The 23,514-nt window shown below is 31.1% G+C and overlaps 1 protein-coding gene and 1 long non-coding RNA gene across 2 annotated transcripts; one reads left to right on the forward strand and one right to left on the reverse strand.

Annotated features, from left to right (window-relative positions):
• Positions 1 to 5,268: 5,268 nt before the first annotated feature.
• On the forward strand, positions 5,269 to 6,113 carry LOC128286745 (uncharacterized). The gene is made up of 2 exons (XR_008277434.1): positions 5,269 to 5,508; positions 5,859 to 6,113. It is a non-coding gene; the product is annotated as an uncharacterized LOC128286745 (long non-coding RNA).
• Positions 6,114 to 18,948: 12,835 nt separating this feature from the next.
• Positions 18,949 to 20,683, reverse strand: LOC108482725 (uncharacterized). The gene is made up of 2 exons (XM_017785843.2): positions 20,280 to 20,683; positions 18,949 to 19,695 (listed from the first exon to the last, which is right to left on the reverse strand). Exons 1-2 carry the CDS (start codon positions 20,535 to 20,537, stop codon positions 19,102 to 19,104), a joined length of 852 nt encoding a protein of 283 aa, XP_017641332.1. The 5' UTR covers positions 20,538 to 20,683; the 3' UTR covers positions 18,949 to 19,101.
• Between the last annotated feature and the right edge of the window lie 2,831 nt (positions 20,684 to 23,514).

Consider the following 23,514-nt stretch of genomic DNA (forward strand, 5'->3'; position numbering starts at 1 on the left):
AGTAGGAATAAACTTTGCTTAAGACGTGTTCGATTTAACAATAATAGTGGCATATATCTTATGCAATTAGCATTATCGTGGCTTGATTAACAATATTAGTTCATCAAAAATATAGTGACGGTAAACATGTAACAATTACATATCATGCATATACAATAACAATTCAGTTAATCATATCATGGATTCCAAAATTATTCATACTACTAGGGACTTAATTGAATGAAATAAGTCACTAAAAACAATTCTGGGACTAAATTGAACAATTCACAAAATTTTGGGCAGAACTATAAAATTTGTAAAGAAGGGGACACACAGTTGTGTGAAAGGGTTACATGGTCGTGTAACAGACTGTGGTCATGTGGAAATTGTAAAATTAAACTATAGGGCAGACACGACCGTATGGTAGGCCGCGTGGAAGGATCTAGGCCATGTGGTTCATGAACTACACTAAGATTTCCAGGGCACATGGCCTTGTGTAGACCGTGTGGCTATAACACCCCTCACCCGTATTCAATGTCGAAATAGGGTTACAGAGTATTACCGGACTTACAACATAAACAACCATCCAATTTGAATAAAAAATCATCAATCAAATGTAATTCCAATCAAATACAATCACGTTGTCCCTATTACGAGCCTACGAGGCCTTAAACATACTTTGGGAGTGGTTCAGGACTAAATCAATAACTTAAGAATTTTTTTTACAAAACTTAGAAAATTTTCTTGAAAACAAAGGACACACGCCCGTGTGGCCCAGTCGTGTGTCTTATAAGGCCAAAGACAGGTCTGTGCAATAAGCCGCGTGGACATTCGAAATGGGATCACATGGTCGTGTCCTAGTCCTTGTTCGACCCCGTGTAACTCTTTGATTTGGGTCATACAGCCAACACACACGCCCGTGTGGCTAGGCCGTGTGCATTAAAAATGGTAATACACGCCCGTGTGTCAGGCCGTGTGTTAGGTTGTGCCAAACTTGTAGGGTATACTGACTTATGCCAGACGGTCATGTCACACGCTCGTGTGTGAGGTCGTGTGGAGTATATTGGCTTGATTTTTAATTCAACACCAAGGGCACACAGCCGTGTAACCTGACCGTGTATTGCACACGACTAAGACACAAGCCCGTGTTTCTGCCCCTTTTGGACAAAAATAGCTATTTACCAAGCCAATTTTCCACCCAAATTTGCATGTACCTACACAACCCAAATGGTACAAATTCATAGCATAAATAAACATCTAACTTAACCACAATCAAGGCTAAATCATATCATTTTCAATACTAGCAACCAACATGCTTATAAACTCATGTTTTACTCATTCAAAACATACCAAATACACATATACGAATCAATTAACTAAACCTTTCCCAAACATACATCATTTTGCACCAATTCACAAGTACAATTCATATCTAATATCAACCATTTAACAACCATATTACCTATCACAAGCAATTATGAACTCATCAATACAGAGCATTAACATATATATATATATACATCACCATCTTAGACAAAATAAGCCAACACAAATGGCCAAAATACATATACCAAAAAGACCAAATCCCTATACATGCCATATACTTAAAATACCAAAGTTCGTAGGTACCAAGTGATAGGTGGATAGTGTGAAGCGATCTCTGACGATCCCCGAATTCGAGCTAGCTTGATAACACTATAAAATACGAATAAATAAACAAAGTAAGCTATAAAGCTTAGTAAGTTCGTATAAAATAAACTCAATTCAATCTCAAGATTATAATTCAACAATTTGAATATATCAACATTTAGCATATATTAGTTAACAAACTTTTCATATACACAATTATGATATTTATCACATTCTTCACAAGTTTCTTTGAACCAAAACGTATACGTGTCACGTACATACTTGTACCATCTCATATCATTCTCATACTCAATCACATCTTTTGTTTACCGGTTGAACCATTCAGAATAGAAATTGAATACTCAAGAGTCTCGCACACTAAGTACTTATACCATGGCTCGAAGCCAAATCAAGGTAGCTTATGTTCAAAATACTGATATCATGGCTCGAAGCCAAATCAGCCGATATTCATGGCTCGAAGCCAAATCAGTATAACTAGCACCCAAAGTGCTAATATCATGAACCGAAGCCAACTCAATGTATCCCTTAATGACATGTCACTAGTATCCTAAACTATTCCTAAGGTTCAATATTGATCATATCCATAGTCTCGTATTCATAATTTATGCAATATCAAAGCATATGAAATACATTTGTATTAAAACTTATAATATATGAACTTACCTCAGATGTAAAAACGATGACACAATTCAATTAGTCGATAACTTTGTTTTTCCCCCGATCTAACTCCGATTTTCGCTTTTCTTGATCTATATAATATCAAATTTAGCTTATTTAATAATCTCTCTATTCAATTTAGTCCAAAACACACTTTAAAGAACTTTTACACATTTTTCCCTATTATTTCACCACTTTTACAATTTACTCCTTATTTCATAAAAACACAAATAATGCAATTTAGAACTAACCCATGCTAGCCAAATTACTATTATACCCTAGCAGCCCATATTTTTTTATTTATTTTAATTTTAACCACAAATTTTCCACATTTCACAATTTAATCCCCAATTTGCATTTTCACTAAAAATTATTTTATAAAACTTGTATAATTCACAAAAAACATTCAAAATCTTTAACAATTTTTCAAAATAGTCCCTGGGCTAGCTAGACTTAGTTGCAACGATCTCAAAAACATAGAAATCATTAAAAACCGGGTAAAAATCACTCACCAATTTAAGCTTGAAGTTGCCCAACCCTAATGGCTTCCATAAACATTTTCTTTTCCCAAATTTTAGTTGAAAGAACAATAAAAGATGATCACTTTTGTCGAAATCATTTTTTGAAAAACGGGAATCGACTTTATTTGAAAGTGAAAAATAGAACGGGAGTCGCCACCGATCTTTATTAGGTGTGATCGGATCACCCTTATTTTAATAAAACGTTTTAGTTCATTAAAATGATATTTTTTTTTGGTCTACGAAACTTGAGAGAATGGGTTCGGGAGTCGGTTACGTGTGAGGAAGGATTAGTACCCTCGACACGCCCAAAAACTGGTACCAAATTGATTAGTTAGTGTCTTAATGTCAAAAGTTGAAAATCAGGAATGGATTTAAAATACGATCCCTCTTTACTAACATCGATTTAAAAAAAACACTTGAATTAGCTCAAAATGATTTAAAGGTTTCCTTATCTCAAGATATTGGAGTATCACATCCCGTAAGTTAGGATACAATACCATGAATCCCCGAGCGCAAGGTTGTCTTTAACTTTAATTGGAATCCTGTGTATTTTAAAATTCAAGAGGATATTTAGCTATTTAGAATCAATCGAGAGAACCAAAAACCCGTAAGTTAGGGCACAATTCTTCGATGTTCCAAAACACGAAACATTACCTTATTTTGAAATATTATTTTTTTTTGAATAATAATAAGTATAGCATTTGATTATGCGCGTTCATTTTGTTTTGAATAAAACACATAGGTCTATATTGTACAAATACATTGGATTTTGGTACACAACATGATTCGGGCTAAGGAAAACCAAAAGTGCAAAATGGAGCATGGAATAATGAAACATGAACTGGATACAATATTAATGAACGTTGTAATATGGAGATGTTAATGAATAATTTCTAGTACGTAATGGCAATACTCACAATGTATATTACTTTTTAACACCAATTGATAATCAAAGACAAACAACATAAAATAACATGCGAAAAACGATTCAAAGTAAATAGGGTAAGAGTTTAAAATTGATAACAAATGAAATAATTAAGATTTAAAATCATAATACTAAAGAATGATTCAAAATAAACGAGGTATGAAAAAGATCTAACATGAATAAAATGTAAAACAATTTGAAATGAAATAATATATAAAACAAATTTCAAATATACAATATGCTAAACAAATCACGATGAATAATACACAAAATAAAAGGACCTTTTAAAATAACTTATAAAAGAGTATTTTAATATGTAAAAGAGAAATTTAAAATAAATATTGTACAAGAATAATTTAAATAAAATATATGTATAAAAATCCAAAATAATATATATAAAAGCTTGAAATAGGTAACATATAAAGTTTTAAAATTAATAATAATAAAAGGTTCACGACAAATAATAAAAAGAATTTAAAATAGTTTTCATATAAAATAGTATAATTGAATAACATATAAAAATAGATAATATATAAGATGGTTTAACTCAAATGACGATAAAATATTTAGAATGAATAATGTGAAAAGAGAAATTTGAGGTAAGATAATGCATAGAAAAATATTTAAAATAAATAAATATATATATATATGCGTATACATGTAATAATCTAAAAATACGAAGATACATATAAAAATCTCAAAATAAAGATGATTTAAAAAAATGATATATATAGAAAATATTTAAAATTGGTAATAATATAAAGTACGTGATATGTTCAAAAATACATACAATAATAATAGTAATAATAATGCAAATGAATATAATATATATATATATATATATATATATAATATGATGAAATCAATATAAACTAATTAAATAATATGATAATACTATTAGCAATAATATAATAATAGTAATAAAGCGAAAAGATAATAATGATGGTGATAATAATATGGACTTTGAAACATGCGGGATATATGTATATAAAATAAATAAACAAGCACTATATACATAAAGTAATTTAAGGTAAATAGCATGAACAATTTTATGTAGTAAGACAGTTTGCAATAAATTATATAAACATAACTTAAAACACATGAAATAAATTAAAATGAATAGGCACTTTATAAATGAACAATATACAAAAGATGAAACTAAAAGATTAAGGATAGAAATGCAAATCGGAATAGAATTTGGGTATGGATTGAAAGGGAAAAACTAACAAAACATCAATCTAGGTTTAAATGAACACGTGAAAAAATAATGGGGACTGATTCGGAAATTAACCCTTAAATTCTTGGCGCACTGTTTCACGCAGGACTAAAATGAATCAGACACAAAACCTTGGGGCAAAATCTAAAAAAAAAAATCAAAAGGAAGAAAAGGATTAGGTCGACAATCTCATAGAAACGGAAGGATCAAAGTGGCAAATAGCCCAATGATCTGAAACACCGTTTTTTACTTCATCATTTAAACCAGTTTTAAGTTTTTTTTCAATTATTCTTCTTCCTTTTCTAAAAAAAAAAGTCAGAAACACTCCCTCTTTTCCCCATTTGTGCGAGCCCTAAGTAGACCAAACCCTAGCCGCCATGTAGCCACCGCAAACGGTGGTCGACGGAGGGTGGTTTTCTCGTTCTTTAACCCCATTTAGATCCATATTCAAGGATCTGACACTTCCCATCATGAAGAATCAAAAAGAAAGTTCCCACCTTTGTTGGATTCGGTTTTAACGGAGAAGAACTCCGACGATACACCAACGATTCAAGGCTCGGGTAAGTATTTTCTTTCATCATTTCTCCCTTATTTGTTTTAAAACTGATTTAAATAATAAAAAAAATCAAAGATATAAAGAAACAGAAATGAGAGAATGGAGTTCAACCTTTTTCCCCTTTTTTGATTGCTTCGCTTTTTTGATTGTTTAATATTCTCTGTTTTCTCTTTTTTCTCTTCTACAATCTGCTTTTGGTTTTTTTTTTATTAATCCCCCTCCCTCTTACATCCGTTTGAAAATGGCTTCTTATAGCTAAGAATGTTACAAAATCACCATCTATTTTGCTAGTCCTTTTGCTTTTCGTGTTCCTACCTTCTGTCTTGGTTTCTTTTTTTTGCTTTCGTTTTGCAGGTGTGGTAGAGGAGTTGGCGAGCCTTGAGCGGTGTGCACACTGGAGCTGGAGTACGGCGCACATGGAGGAGCGGCGCACATGGAGGAGCGGCTCATAAGGACCTAGGGTTTTCTAGTTTACTGAAAACTTAGTTTAGGTTTTAGGCCAACGGGCCTATTTTGTATTTGGGTTAGGGTTTATTGATAAATTTGGTAATTTGGGTTTTGTTTATTTTGGTTTATTAACATATTTACCTAATTAACCTTAGTATAAAACTATTAATATTATCTATTTAATGTCCAAAATTGTCCACTAAGTAAGTTAATGGATTATTCATCACATAAGGACCTTTACTTTATAATCCATAGCTAATAGATACCTTTAACTATTAGAACAACACTTTTGCACTTTACGCGATTTAGTCCTTTTTATCGAATTGAGCATTCAAACAATAAAATTTCTAAACGAAACTTTCATACAATCATATATTCATGCTGTAGACCTTAAAATAATAATAAAATAAATATTTTAACCTCAGATTTGTGGTCCCGTAACTACTGTTCCAATTTGACTAAAAACGGGCTGTTATAGTGGCCGTAATCCTAGGCACAGTTTGCCCCGATTCACTTGAAAAAGAATACATACCTTTTGTTGAGGGTTCAATCGATGTTCCTCATGCTTGGTTCCGGTCCGATTCACCTAAGTTAAGTCCTTTAAATGACATATACACAAGAATTAATGGTTGATTTCAAGATTCGACAAGATTAACAAGAGGTTTGACAAGAATCGTAAAAGATTGTTTTATCGAACTAAAGATTTTTGTGGAATTAAAATATTATGGAAATACATGATCTAATCGAGGGAAACGAAATGTACATACCGTTTCTTTGCAAAGCTAGGGGTATTATTGATGTTAATGATAAGCCGAAAGAAAAAGGTTAAAACGTTAATTCACTTAATCATAAATTCATTTCATAATTCCATGAACAATATGATTTATAAACAAAACTGATACTCATTCGAGCTTACAAAGTCTCTTAAGTTAACTTGAGCATGAAAAAGGACCATATTAAAAACTTTCCAAAAATTTGACAATATGTATCAATACCCACCTTAGGTATCGATACCATTTTCAGCTTCGATATTTCAAAAATCAGAGTGAAATTCACAAGTATTGATTCTTGGAATAAAATATCGATACCCCTATTAAAAAGTATCGATACCAAATTTAGTATCAACACCTTTTTGGCATTCTGCCATTTTTTAAAATTTGAATACGAGTCAATTTGTATCGATACCTTTAGAAAGTATTGATCCTTGAGGATAAGTTGCGATACTTGATAATGGTATCAATACCAAATTGGCATTTTGTTGTTTTTAAATCATAATAATTTGGTAAAGTACCGGTACTTTTTCATAAGGTATCAATACTTTTTGCTAGAAGGTAAAAACTGTCACATTTTTTGCACCTTTTCATGCTTAAATCAAAGGCATCTCAATTAGAGCCTTAGGTGCACATCCCACCTACATATTTTCAACTTAAAACATATCAAAATACCTCAACTAAATCATATTCAAACAACTATATTAACATGCCTCAAATAGCACTCAAACGTACAATTCTCATCTATACAATTCATACCAATTAAATTATACATCATTTGAATTCATACTCATTCATCTATCAACCAATCTTGCATCTAACCACTATGTACCTTACCTAGCCATGTCATCCTATGCAACTTCAATTACTCATACATCAACATTAACTTTTACATTCAAGTGCTTCATCTATAACCTAACACATTACAAACATTTACATTTAAGTACATAACATTTACCATTCAAAATACAAGCCACATTCAAGATCCAAAATACCAACGTTCAAGGTACACACATATACATAACATTACCTATATGCATGACACATAACCAAATTTAGAACGTTTTGGAGTCTATCGAGTCAGAAGCTGGAGTGTGAACTTCGAGTTAATCCGATTGATGCGTTCCACAAAATGACCACTACAGAAACGGAAAATAAACAGAGTAAGCATTTCAAATGCTTAGTAAGTTCATAAATACAAAAAATTAACTTACCTCATATTACACTTATATACAACAATTTAATCAACTTGACAATTAGACCTAATCATAGCAATACAATTTCACAAGGTGAGTTCTCATTTAGCATACCATATGATAAGTTCACTTATAACATATATATATCCATCATTATACAACATTTGAACATCATTCACTTAGTCAATCCAAAACTTAACCATATACTTATCAAGCTTATACCATGTCAATATCACTACTCCATTTGTTTAACCATTTAGCCTGATGAACCTTAGTAAAGAAATTTAGATACACAGGTACTGCACCGCACCAGAAAGCACCATAGTGTTGTACAGAGACATCAAAGTGCAAACCCATAAAAGCGCTCAACTAACCCTACTGGCATGCCAACTATATCATATTCTTTACTATGTGCTCAACTAACCCTACTGGCATGCCAACTGTATCATATTCTTTACTATGTTCACATGGGCATTACTTTAAGCATTACTTTAAGCAGATATCAACATATCTTTTTAGTTCAGTCCAAATCTCACATTTTGTACCGTTTTGTAAACAATTCAAAATATATTAATCATACACCTATTCACATTACAAGTATGTAACAATTAAATATACACATATATCATATGAACTTACCAAAAAAAATCAACAATTAACAAGATGTCAAGGACTAATCTACTAATTTGCCTTTTCCGTGATTATTTACTATTTGGTCCAAATCTCGATCTATACAATTATTTAGTTCAATTCAATTTATTAATTCCAATAATCTTATAACAGTTTATTGACTGCATGTAACAGATCAAATTCAATTTTCAAATGCTCCCTAAATTTTTACATTTTATTTAATTTAATCCCTAAAAATTGCTATAACTTTAAAATTTGAGCTTAGATTTTGAAATCGATCTCAATTCCATTATTCTATAGCCTTATCTTAACAATAATTACATCACTTTCATATTAATTTAGAAATATTCACATTTTAGTCCTTCTGTTCAAAACTAACAAATTTCATTTTACAAATTAGTCAATTTTCATATCTAAGCTTAAAATCTAACAATTAGTATTAAAAGCTTCAAGATTCAACAATGAAAACTTTTGAAAACATTAACAGTTTCACAAATTAATCCCTAGGCTAGCTAAATTAAGCTCTGGAGATCTAAAAAAAAATTACAAGAAATAGGCTTGAAATCACTTACCAATTGAGGGACTAAAGCTTGAAAATCCCTAAACCCTATTTTTCTCTTGTAAAAACGATGGAGGAAGACAAGAAAGGAAAAATGGCAAAATTTTTTCTTTATTTTATCTTTTATACTACGATTAAATTAATAAATCTTAATTAGTTTAGCTTAAACCTTAATTAACTTAACTTAATTATCATTAAGCAAAAATAAGTGGAAGATGGCATCATCATCCACTATTCAATAATAAAAATGGGCCCAATGTCTCCATTTGTCCCTAAATTGAATAAAAATTCACAGTGATTAAAATTTTACCACTTTTACGATTTAATCCTCATACTTTAATTAACTATTGATTCAATAGAATTATTAGGCCGAAATTCAATATAACACAAACATACACTAATAAATATTAGTTTATAATATTTATAGACTCAATTATTGAAAAACGAGATTCTGAAACCATCGTTTTTAATACCACTGAAAACTAGTTATTACACTAACATTATGAGATGCCAACTATATCCGACTCAGCCCGAATAGCTAATAGGGTAACCAAATTACCGATTCATTATATAAAGTTAAAATAATATCCAAATAAATCATGAATTCATTAAATCATCATATAAACAACATATTTCAACTCAATTTCATACAAATTATCGCATATTAATCAATTCATATAACTTTCTATTCTATTCAATTTAGTTCCTTTCTCGATATTCAATCTAAATCATAGCAATTAAATTCAATAATCTAATAAAAACTCATCTCAACACCATATAATGTAAAATGACATGCACATGCAAAAAATAAGTGGTTTCTGAATCATAGGAATATAAATCGAATTTTCTAAACTATTCGTTGTCGACTTTTGATTTTCATTCCCCTCTCGACGGTTTTCTGTCAATGTTAGCCAAATAAAAACATAAAAAATTTAGTATTATCGAATTCCATTCAAATTAGAACCAATCACAATTACAAGCATATTTTACAATTTATTTAATTTAGTCCCTAAATTCGGGACAAACATAACTTTCGATTTAGGCCTTAAGATTAAAATTTGATTTCACATATATTCATTAGGGACATTCTACATTCTATTCATACCGAAATTTCATAATATTTTTTAATTTTATTCAGTTTGGTCATTAATGTACAAAACTTGCAATTAAGCTTTACAATTTAGTCTTTTTCTAAAACTAAGCTTAATTTCTATCAATTTAACACCTAAATCATTCAATTCTCAACAATGCAATCTCATCAAAACTTCACCAATTGAGCAAAATGATCCTTGGGTTAGCTTAATCAAGTTTCCAAGATAAAAAAATCTATAAATATTAATGAAAATGGCTAGGGACTTACTTGAATTAAGGACCTAAAGTTTTAAAACCCTAACAATGGCTTTAAGTAGTTCTTCTTTTCTTATAATCGATTGGAAAATATGAGTTTATCTCTCCTTCCACCGAAATTCCACTTATATATTAATATTAATTTGCTAATTAACTTAATTAATCGTATTTTAATTAAACAAACCTTAATTTTCTTAAATTTATGGCTATATAATCATACCGTCCACTAACACTAACTTTAACATGGTCTAATTGTTGTTTTGAACCTTTGGTTAATTGCAATTTAAGTCTCCAAACTATTTCCTAATTAAAAATCTACAATAATTAGACTTTACAGTTTAGTCTGTATGCCCTAATTAATCACAATTTCTACTAAATTGACTATCCAAGTTTTAATTCATCTATATAATAATTTTATAAATATCTTTATTTAATATTTATGGACTTGAGTTACGGAAAAAAGGTCTTAAAACTGTAATTTCTGATACCACTAGAAACCAGATTGTTACAAAATAGGACATTGATGTAACACAACACAAGATTAGATCAATCCAATGTGAATTCAAACCAAACCTCCTAATCATGTCATCAAGAAAATGCCACTCAACCCTTTCATAAGCCTTGCTCATATCCAAATTTAGAGTAAATAATCAATTATTATTTGTATTACGTCTTTTAAAATTGTGCAGGACCTTATATGCGACAAGAATGTTATTTGAAATAAGTCAACCTGACACAAAAGCACTCTGGACTTCATCGATAAAAATGTCTAACACTAACCAAAAGCAATTAACAATAACTTTGGAAAAAATGTTATATAGATGGATAGGTCAAAAGTCAATCCTACTGGTAAGATCACATTTTTTGGGAATAAGCACAATATTTATTTTATTTATATCATCCAAAACTATATCTCCATTCAAAGAGGCCAAACAGTAGTTACCAACATTCGTACCATTAATGTGGAAAAATTCTAATAAAATATAGTAGGAAAATCATCATTACTTGAAGCTTTGGTGGGGCTTATACTTTTATCAGTGGCAAGAATCTTTTTTTTTTTTTGTAAAAAGTGCATAAAGCAATTAATTCATCTCATTAGTAATCAAATGTCGTACTCCTAATAATAAATGAGTTGGGTCTTGTCGACTTTGGCTAGTGAATAAATCCAGGAAATAATTCTTTGCAATACATAGCATAATATCACCATTCTCTTGATGAGCACTAAATTTATATTCTAGCCTACGAATTTGATTGATGCGCTTATTTTGGGACGCAAAATTATGAAAAAATATTGTGTTCCTATCGCCTTTAGTCAATAAATTTATCTGCACCCTTTGTTCCCAATAACTTTCCTCTTTCAATTTCTAAACTCATGGCAATCCTTAAGTCAGTGAGTTCATTCAAGACATCAATATTCGGATCCATATCATTCAAATTTAAAAGTCGTTACTACATATGTGTCAAATGACGCTATCTACTTCCCACCATATTTCTACTCCATCTATTTAGTTTTGCTTCTAAAATTGAAAGTTTGATCGACACATCCCCTTTATTGTTGTCCTACACACGTCTAATCTCTTCCTCTATAAATGCTTCCAAAGTCCAAATCGCCTCAAATCTAAACCTGTCTTGCACCAACTTTGAGCCTCTTTTCCCAGAGTTAAAACCAATATCAATTAATAGCTAGTAATGCTATGAGAAAGAGTGACATAAGTGCCGAACACAAGTGTCTAGGGAAATATCTCTCCAATTAAGGGTAATCACACATCGATCTAAGCATTCTCTAATATTCGAATTCGGTATTCGGCCCATTTCCTAAGTAAACCACTGTCCCATAAAACCAATATTAGACAACCCAAAATCTTTCAATGCATTCCTGAACACCTCCATTTGCTTTTCTTCACATGGTCGTCCCCCTTTCTTTTCAAAAAAAAGAAAAAACAATTTTATTAAAAATCAAATGCATAAAAAATACTTATATATTTATATTAAATAATAATACATTATTAATATTATGTTTTCTTAAATTTATAGTATTGTTTAAAGTATAGTTGTTTACTTTCGTTAACTTATATTAATTATATAACTATAATAAATATGATTTTGTTAATTTATCTTATCAAAAAATTATATATGCATTTTAAGATTTTGAATTATTAAATAATTTTTATTGAAATAAAGTAATAGAAAAAAACAAATTTTAGTGCTACAAGAAATATAAATAATTTTGTCGACAATATTTCCTTTCAAAAATAAAAATGATAAAGAAAAATGAAAGTGCATTGTAGGAAAAGAAAGGCTAGTGAAAAAAATAAAGGGACTAAATGACCAGAAAAAGCCCATTTGGAAAAAAAAATTACGAAAATGGGTTGTTTTGTTAAAATATTACTGGAAAGGCTCGATTTCCCTAAAATGCACTGAGCTGGCGTCATTTTTAGGGGAAACGCAGAAAAATGCATCCAACTCAATGTTTTTTTCCTTGATGACCAATAAAACGCACCCACGCCTGCGCTCTTTAGTAAAACGCTTCCAAGTAGACACATTTTTGCCCGTGTTTTCCCAATGCCAATTAGGGTTTTTTAATTTTTAAGTGTTTAGTTTAGGGTTAGGGTTTATGGATTATAAAACTAAGGTTAGGGTTTAAATTTTTAAAAAAAATTTAAGTGTTTAGATTTAGGGTTTTATTTAGTTTTTAGGGTTTAGGCATTTAAAAAAAAATAATTTATATGAGATGGGTTCTAAAAAAATAATTTTTGGGGGATGCGTTTTGAAGAAATAATTTTGACGAGATGGGTTGAGTTTTGTAGAGAAAAAGGCTCAAGTAGGATGCACAGTTAGCAAAAGTTTTGAAAACATTTCCACTTGGACGCCCTTTTCAGTATTGCTTCTGATAGTGTGTTCTACTTGGAGCATTTTTCTCTACAAATTTCAACCCCCACTATCTGGGGCATTTACAGAAAGGAGTGAGATGCTATTCCTTAGGCTATAAATGACCCATGTTTTAGCCTCTGATGGCTTAAGTTGGAGCAATAGAAATTAAAGAAGTTCAGAAGAATAGAAGTTGGGGTTGAAGGTATAAGTTGATTTTTCATGTTAATATTTATATGAAACATTATATTTATTGCATAATGTTTTCATTTTTCATGTTAATTTTTTCGTGTTTCGAATTTCTCTCAGTAGATAAATTGCTTGAAAATGAGTGGATGAATTAGAGCTATTATTTATTATGATAGTGAGGTTCGTGACACCGAAAACGACATGATTTTTTATCAGAGAACACAACGCGACTAGCTTTTAACCAGAATATAGAGTTGATAGAACTTAGTAAAACAATTAGGCAAAAAATCTTCGAATCTATGGCAATAAAAGTTTCGTCTATTAAGTATCAATTTTGTGTTTCGGTCGATCCCATGAGATATGACTCATTTGACATCAAAGGTGCTTAAGACTTGGAGGCGATGGTGTAGACGCACCTTGAAAATGGATCACCGTTTCTTGAGTTATATGTGGAATTTTCAAGACCAGATAAAGGACTTGCGACTTCAACATCTCTTCAACTTACGACTTCAACATCTCTTCCTATTCTAAAGGAGAGAACAGTAAAAAATGTCGATAGTACAACCACTTTATTAGAAAATTTCTATTATAATATCCCAGAATCATCAATGGGAAGACACTCATCCATCTCAGCCTTAGATTTCAATGTCGAAGGCAGAATACATAACCATCAGGTTTTGGTGGTAGAATGGAATACACGAATTCTATATGACACTCAATTAGTGGATGAGACATGCATATCGGTGGGTTGATGTTCAACGCTGGAAATATTCACTAGGAATGGCTTTATCTTCCAATGGTTGTCAACTAACATGTGATTTAACGTTCCAAAACGTACACGGGAAGGGATGATGTACTCCTTAAGATGTCCACTGGTGAGGGGACCTCCAACAAGGCAGATGATGGTGGGTTAGAAAACAAAGATGGCAATGAATTTGATGTAGATCCACCCTGGGAGCCTGGTGTCGATAGTTAAAAAGTTATATTATTTTCTGAACCGAAGTCTATTCAAACTAAACCTGAAGATGGTGAAGGGTGAAAATGAAGAAGAAGAAGAAGATCCATGATTCACGGTATACTCACCGCCAGCCCACATGCATAATGTCGATCTTTCGATAGAGGATGCGTTGGAGTTTGCAGAACTACCATACATGAGGCCTGACCATGGAAGTGTATTGTTGGATTAGGGTGATTTGGAAGTGGCTAGGGAGTTTTTCAGTAAAGATAATTTCCTTGCAGCGATACAACATCAAGAACGGGGTTAACTTCCACGTGGTTAAATCCAAATCTAAGAAGTTAGAGGAGAAGTGTGCAATGTGAGACAATAGCTGCTTCTGGAAAATCATGAATTCTGTTAAGAAGATGGGGTTATAGACATTAAAAAAGTTCACTGATCCATATACATATGTTGTTTCTGGTACAATATCATTGGGTTATTAGGGTTTTATTTACGTTTAGGGTTATTTCTAATTAATTTAACGTACTCGTGGGTTTACAGGTGTTTCACGAGATCATCCGAAGCTGGATTCAAATATGATGGCGGGATTAATACTATCAATGTGAAAGTGGATCTGAAGACTGTTGTGCTGATTTTAATTGTCAATATTCGTAGCTAATTGAACTGCACACCTTCGTACTGCAAGGCGTGAATAGCTAAGCAAAAGGCTTTAGAGAAGATGCACAGTGGGTGGGACGCATCATACAACAAGGTATGGCAGTGGTGTCAGGTGCTGGAGAGGTATGTACCAAGTTAAGTAATAGATCTTGAAACGGGTCTCACGTACTACAATGATCACTTGCTTCGTGGGTGCCGAGTGTTCAAGCTTCTGTTTTGGACCTTAAAGCAATGCTAAGATGTATTCCAGTATTGCAAGCCATTGGTACAAATAGATGACACTTTCATGTATGGTGATATATCCATTGGCTATTGTTGGCTGTGGCATAGGATGGTAATTGGAGGATCCTTCCAATTGCATTTGCAATAACAACGAGGGAGAAAGCAGACGACTAAAATTTCTTTCTGTCTCGGTTGAGATGGATGACCAACAGTCCAACCTGACAAAATATTAGGAGCAAAAAATATGGTGCAACACTTTGTGCTTGTGTGAAAATAAAAGGGTTAGGATACGGACCATAATAAGACGGTACATACTGAATGGGGTATGGTGAGGACGACGGTGCTGAGGCCGTTGAGGCTGATTCTTGCATGGGTGCTGATGAAGGGCCCACCTTACCACCCCTTAGATTTAGAGGGGCCCATTGTGGCCTAATCATTTAGGGACGTTGATACCTTGCCTCTTCCCTTAACAAATATGGCTTGCCATGGATCCTAAACCATGGCATGTAATCCAAATCACATGCTAACTCCGGAATGAGAATTGCGTTGCGAGTAGGTAAAAAATCATACCAATTATTTCACATGTTGATGTATTGCGAGTGAAATACTAACCAATTCGTATCCAGTTTCCATAAGTCGATACGATGTAGACCATCAAACTCATGAGATGCCACGAGAATCGATTTCTAGAATCTGAACTACTGCAACACTCTATCTGCCTAGTGCATCTTGACAGTAGCGTATACTACCAATGAGAACTTAACGTGCCAGGCGTTGTTATTTACAAAGAATTCATCAGGAATTACTGCCTGGTCCTCGTAGGGTGTCCATTACAACTATATGAATGTGATCAAAACATTAATTATATATATACTACTGAATAGTAAATACAAAATCGACTATGTTATTTGTATATAGTTCAACATTAAATAAATACATGCATCCGTTTTTTATCGTTGGTTTAATAGAAGCTGTAAATCTTCAAGCTCGGTAGGTAATCCCACGTGACTTGAGGCACGGTTCTACCTATTTAAATAACTTATTAGCATAATAATTTTATTTTAAATCAATTTAATAATGGTAATATCTACTGAATTTTACCTTGTTACAATTGGTAATGTATATGGGTAGTCCACTCGAGGACATAATAATAGAAAACAATATTGAGCTCATGATTGTAATAGTAAAAGGAAACCACAAATTTTGATTTTTTCTGGTTTTGTCACTAGACACATCTACCGGTACAATGTCGCCAACACGACGGACCCCCAATTGAGTTCATCAACTCCTCTAAAATCGATGAGTTTTAGCAGCCACCTTAGATGTACAAGGTTTTGTAACTTATCCGGTATTAGAATACACCCGATAATCTGAAGGATGTACGCCTGAGCGTATCGTTCTCTTCTCTCTTCAGTAGAATCCTCTGCTAGCTCTGCGAAATTATTTCGTAACTAGGCCATTTCAATCCGACCTCCGTAAATCGTATTTGAAACCACACTAAAAAAATCGTAACATACGGCTCCCCAATCAGCAGATTGAACAGACTGGTTACTACCGACCCGTCCATGGATAACCCTAACTATAATTGCACGTCCTCTAGGGTGATAGTACACTCATCGCATGGAAGATGGAATGTGTGCGTCTCAAGTCTTCACCTCTCCACTAATGTGCTTATGAGTTTCAGGTTCAACTTACACCCCTGGCCTACAAAAGCTACGTGTAAAAAATCAGCTTCCCTCAAGTATGTTTCAATCAACGTTCATGGAGGACCGGGTAGATTACGAATATGACATTGCAAAATTTGATCTTTCGCTTATTTACATAAAAGTTATAAAAAAATATTAAGTTTAATTATAACGATGAAATAAAAAAAATTATTACAATTTATTCTTACCATTTGCAATTGGTTGACGGAGATGTGCTTGTTATCTATACTGATTAGAGACCAAGCCATTGCTAAATATATAATTGAACATGAACAAATATTTAATAAAAATATTATTTCTTGAAATTAATAATAAAAAATAATAAAAAGAATAATTTAGATAAAAATAGAATTTAGGAAAATAATTTAAGAGATTATTTGAGAGATTTGGAAGAGAATTGTGAGAAATGTGTAGGGGGTTATACTTTTTTTTTTTACCATTGGGGTCTAACGGCTAGCTCAAATAGCCGCTAGAGTTGACCGTTGAAGCACGGGCAAAAGCGTGCCTACGTGGAAGCACTTTACTAAAGCACACTGATGTGGGCGTATTTTACTGGTCATTAGGGAAAAAAGCGCTGAGCTAGATGCGCTTTTCTGCGTTTCCCTTGAAATGACGTCAGCTCAGCACATTTTAGTAAAATCAATCCTTTCCAATCATTTTTGAATAAAATGGCTCATTTCCGTAAATTTTTTTTAAGAAATGGATATTTTCTTATCATTTAGTCAAATAAAGTAGCAAGTAATAACTAAACTAATAAACAACTTTCTTTTTTTAATTTAGAAATGTATTAGGCATTGACTTTTTTCCAAGTTTTTAACTCAAATTTTTGTACTTGTATTTATTAAAAAGTATTAAATATAAATACTTCATAAAAATAATTTAAATAATGGATATAGCAATTAAGATTAATAGGGCAAATTACATTAGTAATTTAATTTTGATAATTTTCTTATTTGGTCATTTTATTATGAAAATTATAAAATGGTCACTTAACTATTTGATTTTGTCTTTTTGTTTACCCTATTAAATGGCTAATGGAAAATGAATCGGTAGCTTTTAAAGTTGGCATAATAGCAACTTTAACTCTTAATATTTATACATTATGTCAATTTAATCTTAATTCTAAAAAAAAAATTAACCCTCAACATTTTTTTTTTGAAAAAAATTAACCCTCAACATTTAAATTGTGTAATTAGGTCTTTTTTACACTTTTACTTTTTTTTTGGTGACATTTTCACCAAAAAGTTAAAAAAAAATTATTAACTAAATTTTGATTGAAAATATACTAAAAACTAAAACACCTAAAATCCAATATAATAATTAAAGGGCAATTATTATACCACCCTTAACATATCTTCTCCTTGTCGAACCACTTGATGCCTACGCCTGAAGGTGTAACTCGACGAAGCTCAACCTCATAGCCTCGTTGAAAGATATCTAGGAAAGATCTCCTATCAATACCCATCAATTCGTCACCTCCTTAATGGTATTGATGTTTTGACTAGTCACGTATTGACTTCAACAATGTTCCTAGCAAACAACCCGCCACTCCATCACCTACACTTATAAAGTAAAGCACTCTCTTCTGAGATCAAAGGGGTACACAAGATCTATGATATCACCTTCACTCTGCTCAAATATCACCCCTATACCTCCATCCCTAATGGCTTTCCACATCAATTACGGATTATTTATTTCAAACACGTTGCATAAGTTAATTGTTATAACAAATTATATAAAATTTCAAACACCGATATATTTCATAGAATGTCCATATTCTTTAGCATTTTGTTGCTTACTTTTTAGTGTCAGCATCTACTCTTATTAATCCCAAATCCCAATTCCTGTCAAGTAAAATAAACAAACCAAGACAAAATTGCATGCCAGAATTTGGTAGTTAAATAATGCATGCTATCAATTACGTATCAAGCTGTTCCCATTTTATAGCACTATGCACATATTTGTACAATTGGCATTTCCTATGAGACTCTAAAACCTGATATTACAAATTGAAATAACATGGACAAAATTGCAAAAGTAAATACATATCAATATAAATTTCGAATATGGTTCCTTTCTAGCAACCCTTCCATGATAATCTTCTTCTTGTACTGTTCCGAACCAATCTCGGGTATACGATGATCAACCGCAATGTTATCCGATGGACCTTGTTTAATAGAAGTGACCAACCGGTTCGCAAAGACGAGCACGGCGGAGGTGCAGAAAATGGCACAAACTTTACCCCATATGACCAAAACCAATAGGCTAACGAGAAGCAAACAACATACACCAACATTGAAACCATGGCGCCCCTTTCCATTGCCCTTTCCAAGCTTTCCTTCCACACCATTGTTTCCCACAGTTTTGGACATCAATGGCTTCGAATCATAGGGCAGTGATGCTGAAGATAAACGGCCTGACGATGTCCTTAATGATGATGATGATGAAGATGATGATAATGTTGTTGATGATGAATTGGTACTCAAACTTGATTTTGATAAACAAGATGAAAACTTGGAAGACATGCTTCTTGTCGAGTGATCAACGTCCTCAATTGTCACATTATTGTTGTGCATTGAATTCAACCATTCAGATTTGAATTTGGATTTAAATTTGTATTTTTTACTCCGCATTTTCTTCATCTATATGTAAATTCCCAAAATTAAAACTCCATTCAAACATTCAACAAGTCTAAAATTTAAAGTATACAATTTTTTTCAATTTATAATTTCAAGTTTATATATATATATATATATATATATATATATATATATATAAACAAAATCAACCAATATTGACTTACAAATAAGTCAAAAAAAAAAAGGTAAAAACTTGACTGTAATTTTGAATCAGTGAAGCACATGCAGGTTGAATTTTCAAGGAGTGGAAGTTTCCTTATCAAGAGCACACAATTGAATTATTTTTTTCAAATTATTATTAAAAACGGAAACAAAATAATTAACAAATTAAATAACTACACTTTATTAAAAAGTAAAACTTTTTTCTCAAAAATATAAATTTATAAATTTAGACGTAATCCTTCTAAACAAAGTAATTGCTGGATTAAGTTTAAATTATTAAAATAAATTTAAATGGCATGGTCTTGACTTAAGTAAGTTTCTATTTTTAGTTTCAATTATCAAAAAGAACTAGAAGAGACAAAATCTATGTACTAAAATTAAACAACAATGACATGAAATGATGCAAAAGGCAAAACAGAACTGACCAGGGAAGTTCCAAAGAAGACGGCTTTGACATAACGAGATAGACTCTGACGACCGGATTTATTTTTCCGACCAAAAGAACCCACACCATCTTTGTCTTTTTCGCCGGAATCCACCACGTTCGCCGCCGGAAAATGAAGCGTTTTAACTTCTGACAACGAAAACGATGATGACTTCTTCGATCCTTTACCAATCATCAAACCGTTATCCGAAACAACTGGAACGAAACACATGCAAAAACTACTAGCCGTTTTTTTCATTTTATTTTTACATAATAAAGTAGTTTAAGTTCATGCGATGCGATTTAAAAAACAAAAAAAAAAAAAAGGGAGGGGGATTTGTTTATAAAGGAGAAAAGGTGTCAAAATTGATGGGTTTGAGAATATAGCGAAGATATACGGCAGAAAGTGCTCGTTTGGAGAGAGAAAGTCTCGCAAAACCGGAGAAAACGAAGGAAAAAAGTTAGTTTTTTTTTTTTTTCTTTTCTTCTTTATAATGGAAGGAGTGGCGATTTTGCTTCTTTATAGGCTCCGTTATGAAGGGGGAAGTAGGAAACACTAGTCATTGTTAATTAATGTGCTATTCATACACTTAAATGAAAAGCATTTTTAATGTGTAATAAATACTAATTAATAATATAAAGGCTAAATTCTACTATTAGTTATTATACTTCTATAAAATTTGAAAATTAGTTTCTTATACTTATAAAATTTAAAAATTCTACTCCAATTATTATCGTTATCGATAGTTTTTATAAAATTTGCTAACTTAACATGCTTATTTTTCGTCAAGCATATAACATATCATATGAAGACAAATTAATCAACATGTCAAATTGACAAATTTTGATAGAAAATACTTATAATTTTAATGATTGGATTGTAATTTTAAATCTAAATAATTGAAATACTTAAATTTTAACTTTTCCAGTATAATGGTTGAATATTAATTTTATCGGAATATAAGGACTGAGAGAATATTTTAACCTAATATAAAACCTTTTCGTTTTGTATTATACTAGAATTTCCAATTTCCACCCACATGTGACGTTAGTGAATATATATTTCTCAAAACGGAAAATAATTAAACTTTTGAGTATTCGGTAAATTAATAATATATATTTTATTGCATAAATAATTTTAAAAATTGAGATTGTGATTTTTTTAAATATCTCATTTTAATATTTTATTATATTGTTATAAGATATTTGTCAACATCTAATTTTATTTGTGTATCGAATATTTTTCATATTTAAAAATATTAAACTTAAATTAAAGGTGTAATTTATTTAGTGATAGGTTTTTTAGTATATTTCAAATTTTTTTATGTAAATCTAATTTTTATAAAAATACATAATTATCTTTTTTTTTATAGTTTTGTTTTTTTTTGTTGTATTTTGGTTATTTAATTTAATATCGATATCAAATTAAATCAATGATTTTAATAATAGTGTAGAAATAATCATTAAATTGAGCTGAAACTTATAATTTATTAATTATATTTATGATTTCTCTATATGTAAGAATGTCTTTATTTTTAGGAGAAATTATTTTTATTTATAAAAATTGAACCTTCCTCTATAAACAGGAGTCATGCACTAATCACGCTCGAATGCAATTTTATATTTTTTATCATAATTTTATCACATGCATTATGGAAAATTTACTCTCTAATCCTAATTTCTTATCATTTCTACTTTTAATTTTTAAAATTTAATAAATCACTTTTTATATGAAAAGTTAGTTGAATTATTTAAAATTGATAGTGTTGATATGATCACTCATGTGACAATTTATAGTTAGAAAAGTTTTAAAAATAATAAAATTATTTAAAAATTCAGAAAAGACCAATGTGTTAGGAATAAAAAGCACATGGACTACAACGAGGGTTACTACGCTAATACTATTAAAATTTAATCAGTTTAAGTCAATTTTTCAGTTGAAAAGAAAATAATTTAATTAAAATTTAAAAGTTGAGGACTAAAGTGATAAAAAAATTTAAAATTAAAATGAGAAAATAGGTGAACGTTCAAGATTAAATTTGTGTTTATGCCAATCAGTTATTATATTAAGAAAAGTTCAAATGTCAGAAAGCGTTGATCCTACTGTAGACGCGTTATTCCTTATTATCCATCCAATGAGGGAACAAGAAAATTGTTTTAAAATAAATAGTAGTCATAAGAAAGCAGATGTTCCCAACCCATTTATTATATTTATTTGACTTAATTGACTGACTTTGACTTGAACAAGCTAGTAATATTGACCCAAAAAGGAATTTGATTTGTATTTTTTTTTTTCGCATTCTCTACGCCCATTAAAAAAAAAGAAAAGAAAAAAAACTCCCAAGGAAGCGAAACGTTGGATTTGGTGGACAAAAATTAACAAGCACAAGAATATTAAAATAAGCTTCGGCTTTGGCCTTGGCCTTGGCCTTGGCATCTATGACTATGACTCCAAATGTGAAGATTTTTCCACTTCTCTCAAAACAGAATTTGAAGACAAGGAAAGTGAATATTTAGCATCCTATTTTGGTTTTAAGGGTCAATCAACTGCGCATAATAAACATTGATGTGGAAATGGTCTGAGTATAAGACTTGGTCTAAGTTGCACACATTTTTATTGGGAAAATAGAATCATTTAAAAGTGGCCAATTAAAAATTTTAACATATCTTTTAACACTTTATTCATAGTTCGATTAATATGTTTAAAATTTTTGGGTATAGAGTAACTTACATCTCCATCATACACCCCAAAGAGAGTAACACTCAAGGTAGCCTTAGTTATGATGAATATCTAAAGATAAATGTCACAAATGAATAAATTTATAAACAAACATATGATTCAACTTGGATTTTGCCAGATGTATTGTTACTCCGTACAAGCTATTTCCTCAATTGGATTTATATGTGACATGATGGTCCTAACATAAGTAATTTGCTCAATCTAATTCTATGGACTATGAACAATTTAGATTGACTAGTAATATAAGTTATCTTCTTGCATCACAATTCGATAATATAATACAACTTAATATTAATTAAATTTTAGATAATCAGTGAACTAATATATACTTATTCATCTTGCTTTGCTTGCAAGAAACTATTGAGAACAAACATATAAATAATTACATGATATTATTTATTTATTTAACCAATTCAAAAAATATCAAATAAACTATGACGAAATCATTGCACTAAGTGCACAATTCTTTACATCAACCAATATCTAGCTTGGGAAA

The sequence above is a fragment of the Gossypium arboreum genome, chromosome 1, assembly GCF_025698485.1.
Source record: "Gossypium arboreum isolate Shixiya-1 chromosome 1, ASM2569848v2, whole genome shotgun sequence".
NCBI lineage: Eukaryota > Viridiplantae > Streptophyta > Magnoliopsida > Malvales > Malvaceae > Gossypium > Gossypium arboreum.

Excerpts from the sequence above, each read along its gene's own strand:
- LOC108482725 (XM_017785843.2), bottom strand. The coding sequence starts at position 20,537 with ATGAAAAAAACGGCTAGTAGTTTTTGCATGTGTTTCGTTCCAGTTGTT. Across the intron at positions 19,696-20,279 it reads TCTTCTTTGGAACTTCCCTG|ATGAAGAAAATGCGGAGTAA; the intron begins GTCAGTTCTGTT and ends ATTTACATATAG.